Raw genomic sequence first — 9,399 nt, forward strand, 5'->3', positions numbered from 1 at the left:
TACCCATTAATTTTTGCTTTAACTCCATTTCTAATTCTTTTTCACCCCCCCCCCCCCCCCCCCCCCCCGCAGCCACGCTACTAGCATTGATGTGTTGCATAACTGTGGGGAGACAGCTGCCGAGACCCAGCTGGCTCCTCGGATGCATTCAGTCCTCGTGTCTTTGAGGGCAAACCTAGCAGTTTGTAGACTGAAGCACATGCAGACACGAGTGTTAATTGACAGGTATTATTTTTATCTGGGAGATAAATTTAGCTTCTGTTTGTAAGATTTATTTTTAACCCTGGCGCATCTAAAACAAAGCACCGCAGGTTGCTTTAGAACTGGCTGTTTATCTATTAAGATGACACTGTTCTGTGATGCGACACTGACTTCCTGTCTTCCTCTGCAGTGATGTACCAACAATGCCGATAGTGGATAAACTCAAAGAGGCGCTAAAACCTGGCCGGAAGGACACGGGTGATGAGGGTGACCTCAACAAGCTACTGGCGTCTTCGGCTAAAAAGGTCCTTTTGCAGAAAATAGAGTTTGAGCCTGCCAGCAAGGGTTTCTCCTATCAGCTGGACAGCCTGAAGAACAAGTATGTTATCCTCAATCCCAGATCAGAGGGGGCTATAGGGCAGAGGGCGACAGAGCCTGCTCTTATAAAGAGGCAAGGTGAGGAGGATTTTTTTTATTTTTTACTTTATATTCTCTGTTTTTTTTGTTTTTTTAATTAGCTATAGAAGCTCAGTTTTTTGCTTTCCTTCTCTCTCAGCCTCCGAGAATGTGGTTGGGAGTCAGGGCGATGGGATCCCAGCCCCGCAGAAGATGCTTTTTCCAGGGAACAAGCTTGCACTCAAATGGGAGCGTGTGTACAGGGTGGGGGCTGGCCTTCACAACCTGGGAAACACCTGCTTCCTCAACTCCACCATTCAGTGTCTCACCTACACCCCACCACTGGCCAACTACTTGCTGTCAAAGGAGCACAGTCGTGCCTGTGAGTCCTCTACTCTTTCACATTATCTTCTTTTTGTCGAACACTGTGCACATCATAGCGCATAAACTGCCATGTGTAGTATTACTGCAAACCAGAACAGCTGAGGGAAAACTAAAAGAGTAGTTGGGCAGTAAATTATATTTAAATCTGGATTTTTTTTATATTTTTTTTGTATTTCATCTTATTTTGGTATTTTGTTGTCATCAACCTGATTTAGATTTGTTCTAAATTCAGTAGGAATGAGTTACATCAAAGATAAATGGTCACTTTTTGCTCTACAGAAATGTTATTTTGTCATTAGAATATTTGCATTTTAATTTGATTCGTTGAAACCTCACTAACTGCGATGTCTGGGATTTCATCAAATTACTCAAATCAAAAAATGATAATGGTCAGTGCAGTTTTGTTCAAAAGTCGCATCTTAAAAGTTAACACCTTAAAAATAGAACCATTTTGAAATAGCTGCTTTAAATATTAAAATAAAGGTAGGAAAAGGTCTTTAGAGCAGTGTTCTTACTCGTCAGGTTATATTTATTTCTATCTTAAACTACTGGCCATGAAGAAGTACTTTTCTGCTTAACTTCTTTAAGTTACAGCCGTGATAAAAACTGGTATTCTTAAAAAAAACAGGAAATTGTAAATTTCATAGTGTATTTAGATTTTCTTTCATTATTGTTCAAAATCTCCAGTGCTAGTTATATAATATGGTGTATACAAATAGAAGGAAACGCATGGTAAGGGTACCGTCGACCTTTTTGTCGTTTGATTTCACAATTGCAAACTGTCAGTCTTGAGTGAAATCAGATGTTTTATCTTAGCAGCATGATTGTGCAATAGATTTCCAAAATAAAGAAATTTTAATTGGAGCTAATTATTTATTCATCTCTGTTGTGAGTCTTGGTCAAAACTGTGTTCACATATTTTAGACTAAATCATCCTCAAAATAAAAAAAAAAGATGTACATTTTTTTTATTATTATTTTTATAATCATTACATTTAATGTTTAATTCTTCTAAATGCACACAAGTAAACCTGATAAAAAATAGCAGTCACGCACTTTTGTTTTCTATGCTTCACTTAATCTACTTGTTTGTGTTTCAGGTCACCAGTCAGGCTTTTGTATGATCTGTGTGATGCAGAACCATATCATCCAAGCCTTTGCTAACACAAGCAATGCCATTAAGCCTGTGTCCTTCATCAGAGACCTAAAAAGTAAGACCAGCTTCTTTTAAACATTGCACAAGTCTGACTGAGCTGTTCAGGTCATTGGTTTTAATGCTGGTTGTGTCTGGAGTCGGCTTCACCAGACTTGGTTGAATTTGGCTCATCTCTGTGTCCCACGTGACGACAACCGTTAAACTGCAGCACATAAGTAGAGCAGTCTCGAAAACCTCCCTCCACGTCTTTCTGCTGCTTTCTTATTTGCTGCAGCAGTCGTGCCTCTACCTTTCCCCGTCTTCGCCCGTCATCTCCTCACTCCCTCCTTCCCTGATGCCCTTCTGTCTCCTTGCAGCTGCAGGCTTAAAGGAGCAGCTGTAGCATATAAATCCGCAAACTACCTGCTTTTCTTCTATCAAGGCTAAAAAATAATGCTCCTTTCACTGATGCTTAGCTGGTGCCTTCATTACATTTGGAAAATTTAAAGATGGAAATGTGCATTTTGATCTGCGCCACACAACAGATGAGAATTGTTTTTCATGAAGTGCTCTCCCTTTAATAAGTGCCTGGAATTGATCACAAATGCTGGGTGTTTTGTTTCTGTTTCCCACTCTAGCATGACTTATCCACGATGAGTAATTCTTTTTGTGCTGGGAATGTGGTGATGACCACATCAGAAATCTGCCCGGCTTCAACTCTCCAGTTTTCCATTAGGAAGTCACAGAGGGACAAAGATCTTCCAGCTACATTAGCTCTGATGCAGGACTTTCACTGTGGAGGAGAGGCCAGTCAGCTGAAGTTACTGATGAAAAGCTTTTTAGGTCGTTGTAGCTGCTTCTCTAAGAATGATGGGATCATAAAGCTGGCTTTAAGTGCCCATTAAAGCACCTCAACTAAACCTCGCAGCTTATTAACTGACCTTACTTTTACTTTGTCAATGCCGCCGTGTGACTAAATTATTAAAGTTGTCTACAAATTGAAAAATGTGTCTTTTACTGATTTAAAAAAAAAAAAAATTTTTAAGATGTTTTGCAGAAATAGGAATATTTTAAACTTTTATATTTCGGGATTATCAGTTGTTTCAGTATACATGTTTTGTAAATTTCAGTTTTATTTTCAAAATCGATAATAACTTTTATATCCCAATGTGGTGTAGCTTAAGTGTGAATAAGTAACTTAAGAGAACATAAATGCTCGTGCACGTTGGTTGAAAACATTAAGTTGACATGGATCATTTGTTTCCCACAGAAATTGCTCGCCATTTTCGCTTTGGAAGCCAAGAGGACGCTCACGAGTTTTTACGGTACACCATCGACGCCATGCAGAAAGCCTGTCTCAACGGCTACCCCAAGTAAGACTTTGAGCTCGCTAAAAATTGTTCTTGGACCTACTGAAGGGTTTACAACTTGTTTTCATGCTGTTTTTTTAGGCTGGATAGGCAGACGCAGGCCACAACACTGGTCCACCAGATCTTTGGAGGTTACCTCAGGTCACGGGGTATTGACTTTTTTCACAAATGCAAATGTTAGCTTTTAGAGCTTTTCAAATGTAAAAGAAAATGTTTTATTACTTTATCGTTGAGCATCTTTTTATGCATATGTTGTAAATAATGTCATGATCTAATGTTATATTGTATACCAATAGTTGTGTACCAATAATGTCATCCATGCATGTCATCTTCCTGTTTTTAGTATTTTACACTGCTTACTAATATAGCTGTTTTTGCTGCTTTTGTTTAATTTTTTTTTATTTAATTTCTTCTATTTACTTTTCATTTTATATGCTTTTGTAGATGGCTGTCTGTTATTGTTTGTACCTCTTGTGTTCTTTGTTAACGAGTCCTCGTGGCTCAATGAGACTAACCTGTATAAATAAAGCTTTAATGGATATCAGTGTAGCAATAAGTCAGTCTCAACAAAAATGATTGATCGGGTCCAGTTTTCATCTGTACATCATAACAATGTACTCTAATTGTTATCTCTGATTATTTGATGTGTCCACTTTTATTAGCTTTGCAGCTCAGAATGGTTTTCTTGCTTTCATGTTAAATATTTTTGCATGTTTTATCAGCTTGTAAATATCTTTGCCCTGTTTTTTAACATGTTATAGTAGTCAGATCTGAAGTTAAACCGTTAAATAGTAAAGAATTTTCTTTAAAAAGGCAGTTCTTTGATTGCACGGCTTTAATTTATCTTGACTCATCCAGTCTGATTGTTTTTGTCTTTTCAGTGAAATGTTCGGTTTGCAAAAGTGTTTCAGACACATATGACCCCTATCTGGACATCGCTGTTGAGATCCGGGTACGTTGCACATCCTAGTATGACCTTTAGCGAACGTATTGTAAAGAAATTATTTAAAAAAACTTATTTTCGAAACTTCATCTCATTTTTTAACGTTCGTCTTTCAGCAAGCTGCAAACATCGTGCGAGCCCTGGAGCTGTTTGTTAAACCAGACGTTTTGAGCGGAGAGAACGCCTACATGTGCGCAAAGTGAGTTTTCTTTTATATCGTCTGAGAGCAGGAAAATGTGCAGGACGTGAGGAGTTTCAGTAACGAATGATGTGAATCCTTGCTGTTCAGGTGCAAAAAGAAAGTGCCGGCCACCAAGCGCTTCACGGTCCATCGAACGTCTAACGTGCTGACGCTTTCACTCAAAAGGTTTGCCAACTTTAGTGGAGGAAAAATAACCAAGGTTAGAGTCTTATTTTATACTGTTAATAGTTTTGCTGCAGCTGTCCTCGTTGTAGACATTTATAATGTTTTCTGCTGTGTATGTTTTAAATAGGACGTTGGTTACCCAGAGTTTCTGAACATCCGCCCCTACATGTCCCAGAGCTCAGGTGATCCTGTTATGTATGGTCTTTATGCTGTCCTGGTGCACTCTGGTTACAGCTGTCATGCTGGCCACTACTACTGCTACATCAAGGTAGGCCAACAGCGTATCTGTGTGTCTTTTTTTTTTTTTTTAAACGTCAAGCTAAGAGATGCAGAAATGTTACACTTTTATCAGTCTATGGGTTCTGTTGACTTTAAAACGTCCAAGTTGATGCTTTTAGGAGCATGTTTGTATTTGTAGTTTGCATATTGAGCAAACATTTTTTCCTTTCGTTTCATGTAGGCGAGCAATGGTCAGTGGTACCAAATGAACGACTCAATGGTGCACTCGAGCAACATCAAAGTGGTTTTGAACCAGCAGGCCTACGTTCTTTTCTACCTGAGGTAAGACGATCCAAACATATGTCTGTACCTCCCGGATGAATCGTCAACTAAAATGGAGCATCACTGTGCACTGAAGGATACCTGAAACAAAGAAGAATGCAGATGGACAGGCCACCAAGCAGGGAATGTTGCATTCTGGGAAAAATGGTGCATCGTCAGAGCAAATTAAAAGGGCCAACCTGAATGGGCCTCTTTCCTCCCCACAAGTCACAAAGGTATCAGATGATCAGGTTATTTTTAAGCAATTTTGTTTTTAATTTTGTGTTTTTAAACATTCGGTTTGAATAATTTGTTCAACAGAAACTTGAGCCTGCTCAGCTGCGTAAGATCCAGTCTATGGACGGTGGTTTGGGTTTGCCCATTTCCAGGAATGGTGTGAACTCCCAGTCCCAGCCCAGATTCTCCAACTGGACGTCATCCTCCAACGGTCAACCAAAGCTGCAGAATGGACCCACTGTTATTGAGGAACCTTTCAAAAAGGTTAAAAAGCCCACTCAGCAGAGCCAGGCGCAGTCCCGCAGTACCACCCCCACTCCTTCCAACAACGGGTTCACCAGGACGGAGGGGGATAAAAAACAAGGTGGTGAGGGAAGAGGCATGGCAGCATCTACCTCCTTTAAGTCTTTGTCTGACTCTTCCTCTGCTGACACCACTGACTCAAAGGTAACACAAGAAATCTGACTCAAAGGTGGGACCGCATTGAGAAAGCAAGTTTAATGAATTTATATTTCCCAGGAGTCGGTTGGTCCCAAAAGTGAACCGGCGAGAGGGACCCCCTCCACTCCTCGGAAAGGCTCCAGCAGCTTGGCGTCTCCAGCGAGGAGCGTGGAGCGCTCTCCGAGCACAGAGGAGCAAAAGACGGCAAAAATCAAACCCCCGGCCCTCAACAACATCGCATCTGAAGCCACCAGCACCATGTCACCCCCACCTGCCAAGAAACTGGCGCTGTCAGCCAAGAAGGTAACGTGTTTATTTATTTTTCTCTTTTCTAACCACGGTAGCTTTATAGTTTAAGCTTGGTTTACAATTTTATTGTTGACTTAAGGGAGATATTTTATAAAAGCAAATAAACTTCTATTAGATTTCTGCTTTTTTATGTAGTTTCTGTTCTGAATTATATCTCCTGTGTACCTGTCTAATCAGTCACGTTAGCTTTTCTCTTCTTTTTCTTTAGTTCCCCTTTTTTTCTAACCATTTCTAATTCTTCTCTGCCACGCCCCTTCTCCTTTGTTTTCCTCCCTCCATCTTCTCCTGCCATTCCTTCAAACGGCCCCCTTCCTATATGATTTTCTTCCTGATTTTTGTCACATTCATGGCTATTTTCTTTAGACCACAAAGTTTTTATTTATGTCGATAACTGCAGGCTTACAGTCGGACTCTGAGCAACATTGATGTTCTGCCTCATTTGCCAAACCAGCTCTCCTCTGACCATTTGCATCCAAATCAACTTAACTTCCTCGCCAATGCCTCATCCACTCACAGGTACGAAAAGTGAATTAGATTGAGCTTGGATAAAACTGCAGTTGAGATATTTAAAAAAACTTTTTCTTGTTTTTACAGAGTCGGTTCGTTCCATTCATCTAAAGCCCTGTCGTCACCTCGTACCCACTCATGTGAATCCGCGCAGAAGAGCCCTCACAAACGGTCCCCTCTCACCACATCGCAAAAACCAAATGCCAACCTTTCCCATCAAACCAACGGGTTTCACAGTTCAGGCTCAAAGAGCCCCAAGTCTTCCAACAATCTAAGCTCTGTGGCTGAAGACCCAAACACTGACCCGCCGTCTCAAAACGCCAACCAAAAGAAGAAGAAGAAGAAACGACGGCATTCTGAGATGGAAGGTGACGCAGAGACTTTTACGTCCCAACTTGCGCTCACACAGTCCAGCCCCGCGGAGGCCGTCAGTGCGAAGAGGTGCAAGAAAAAAAAGAAAAAGCGAAAGCACGAGAGTGACGACGGAGAGCAGTTGATAGAGAGGGAATGCATTGAGTCTCATTTGGACACATCAAATCAGGAGGATTGGTGTCAGAGTGGCGTATGGAGCCTGACCTCTCATTCAGATGCAGAGTCGAAGCAGAAGGCTCAAGTTTCTGCTGCAAGTACAACGCAGCGCGAGTCACATCAGAACGAACAGGAACAGGGTTCTGTGAATAAGAAGAAGAAGAAGAAGAGAAAGAAGAAAAAGAGGATTGAACTGCAAGAGGCTTTGCAGGAAATGAATTCTACATGCTCTACATCAGAAAGGTGGGCAGTAGTTTTATTTTTCCACAATTTTGGACAATTTGAGTCTAGATGCTACATAAAAGGAAAAAAAGTTGTAGAAGTTAAGGATAAAATAAAGTCATATTGGTTGTATCTGCTCCACACCTTTGTAAATTTCTATAATTGTATGGTTTGTTTGTTTTTCCTAACAGAAATTCTGAGCCACAGCCCACAGAAACTTGTGATGACACACAGGACTCTATAAAGACGGAAAATAGGTTAACTGTGAAGAAAAAGAAGAAGAAGAAGCTAAAAGAAGAGCTGCGGCTGCTGAAGGAGAGCCAGCCCTCTGATGACAGCCCTGCAGAGGAGCCCCCTTTCAACAAAACCACCTCAGACCACGGCAAAGTTGGCAAACAGAGCACAGGTATGCGTCTGTGTAAACATGCAGCAAGCATTTATTAACAAGCAAAATGAGCAGGAGGGGAAGTAAGAGTGCAAACACTTCATGTGCAGTAAGAACGGATTATTAGTCAAAGCTAACAACTCGAGAGCTTCCTGCTGGTTCAGTCATCATCATTTTGTTTGGGACATAAAGTCAAATATGTTACTTTTATGTACTGATGAGTTATTTTCCAGTCTACTCCCTGCAGCAGCACATCCTCAAAAGTATAACCGTTTACATTTGGAAAAAGCCAACTTTATTTTACTTTTATTTTTTTTGTACAATGTTCAGCTCCAGCTGTAATGTGGGACAGTCAGGTAAAGGACGGCTACAAACGCTGCAAGGCCCGAGCGGCTAATGGGGCTGTGTCGGTGGAGGCTTCAAAAGCTGCTCCCTCTGCAGCCTGGGATGGAAAGAAGAGCAGCGACGTTGTTGGCGAGCTCCTCAAGAACTCCACAGATAAAGCCTACGGAGCCTCCGGTGAGACGCCCGTCTGTGAATCCACATGTCGGCATGACATTTAGATTTTATTTAAAATCGCTGAAGATTTTTCCTTCTTTACGTCTAGTCCTGAGCTGGGACGGAGAGGTCTCCGCTGTTAGTAAAGATGCCATCGAGGATGTGCGCAGTGCCATGCGCGACACTGTGATCGACGAGTGGGATGAAGACTTCGACAGAGGAAAGGTGAGGCGAAAACCACACTGAGGACTGTACTTTTCTTCTTCTATGGTCTGTTTTGAACTGCTTTCTTGTAAATGTTCAGGTGAAGAAGATGAAGAACTATAAAAGAGAGAAGTGGAGGACTAGCAGCAACTTTTTCCAGAAGGTTCAGGATCACTGGAACAAGTGGTCAGTTTTACCCGGAGGGAAGAGGGTCTTTGGAGTCCGACGCTGAAAGACTGGAAATTGGGACAATTACCGCAAACTTCTGTTTATTTTTTTATTATTTGTTTTCTTATGTCATTTTTCAAATTTAGGAGTGATAAACTGACCCTAAGATTAAATCTGGACAAATGAATTTGATTTCCCAAAATCAAATTTTAATCTAAACGTCTAAAAGTCTCCGAACATTCAGGTTTCACCAGAAAACCCTCACAGATCCATTTCACTATTTAGGGTATGTTAGCAGCCTTCAAGCCATTATCATATAGAAAACTATAACATCAAATGAAATGCATCATATTTGTAAACCTTTTAGATTTGTGACTTTACTGTAACACAATTTCAGAGCAAACTGTGCTGTTTTTAAAGGCATAAGGGCTCCCAGGTTAGGAAAGAAGTGACCTTTAAAACCCTTTTCATTGTTTTTCTGCACCAAACAAAAAAGATCAATAATTTGGTGTTTAAAAATATATTTTAGTTATTTATTTATATATATATACATATATAATTATCC

At 40.7% G+C, this 9,399-nt stretch overlaps 1 protein-coding gene across 1 annotated transcript in view; it reads left to right on the forward strand.

The window, feature by feature from the left end:
- The window catches only part of usp36 (ubiquitin specific peptidase 36), a 12,130-nt gene extending 2,993 nt beyond the window's left edge, over positions 1-9,137 (forward strand). Inside the window, exons 2-20 of the mRNA XM_037688389.1 lie at positions 392-657; positions 758-979; positions 2,081-2,191; positions 3,386-3,488; positions 3,567-3,634; positions 4,367-4,437; positions 4,545-4,627; positions 4,718-4,829; positions 4,923-5,063; positions 5,256-5,356; positions 5,433-5,571; positions 5,657-6,019; positions 6,092-6,316; positions 6,720-6,838; positions 6,917-7,600; positions 7,771-7,985; positions 8,295-8,483; positions 8,572-8,687; positions 8,767-9,137. Coding sequence (XP_037544317.1) covers positions 405-657; positions 758-979; positions 2,081-2,191; positions 3,386-3,488; positions 3,567-3,634; positions 4,367-4,437; positions 4,545-4,627; positions 4,718-4,829; positions 4,923-5,063; positions 5,256-5,356; positions 5,433-5,571; positions 5,657-6,019; positions 6,092-6,316; positions 6,720-6,838; positions 6,917-7,600; positions 7,771-7,985; positions 8,295-8,483; positions 8,572-8,687; positions 8,767-8,898 — 3,447 coding nt within the window. The 5' untranslated portion in view covers positions 392-404 and the 3' untranslated portion in view covers positions 8,899-9,137. The remainder of the gene's footprint in view (positions 1-391; positions 658-757; positions 980-2,080; positions 2,192-3,385; positions 3,489-3,566; positions 3,635-4,366; positions 4,438-4,544; positions 4,628-4,717; positions 4,830-4,922; positions 5,064-5,255; positions 5,357-5,432; positions 5,572-5,656; positions 6,020-6,091; positions 6,317-6,719; positions 6,839-6,916; positions 7,601-7,770; positions 7,986-8,294; positions 8,484-8,571; positions 8,688-8,766) is intronic.
- The last annotated feature ends 262 nt before the right edge of the window (positions 9,138-9,399 follow it).

This window comes from Nematolebias whitei, chromosome 15 (assembly GCF_014905685.2).
Source record: "Nematolebias whitei isolate Nwh7 chromosome 15, NemWhi1, whole genome shotgun sequence".
In the NCBI taxonomy this organism is placed as follows: Eukaryota; Metazoa; Chordata; class Actinopteri; order Cyprinodontiformes; family Rivulidae; genus Nematolebias; species Nematolebias whitei.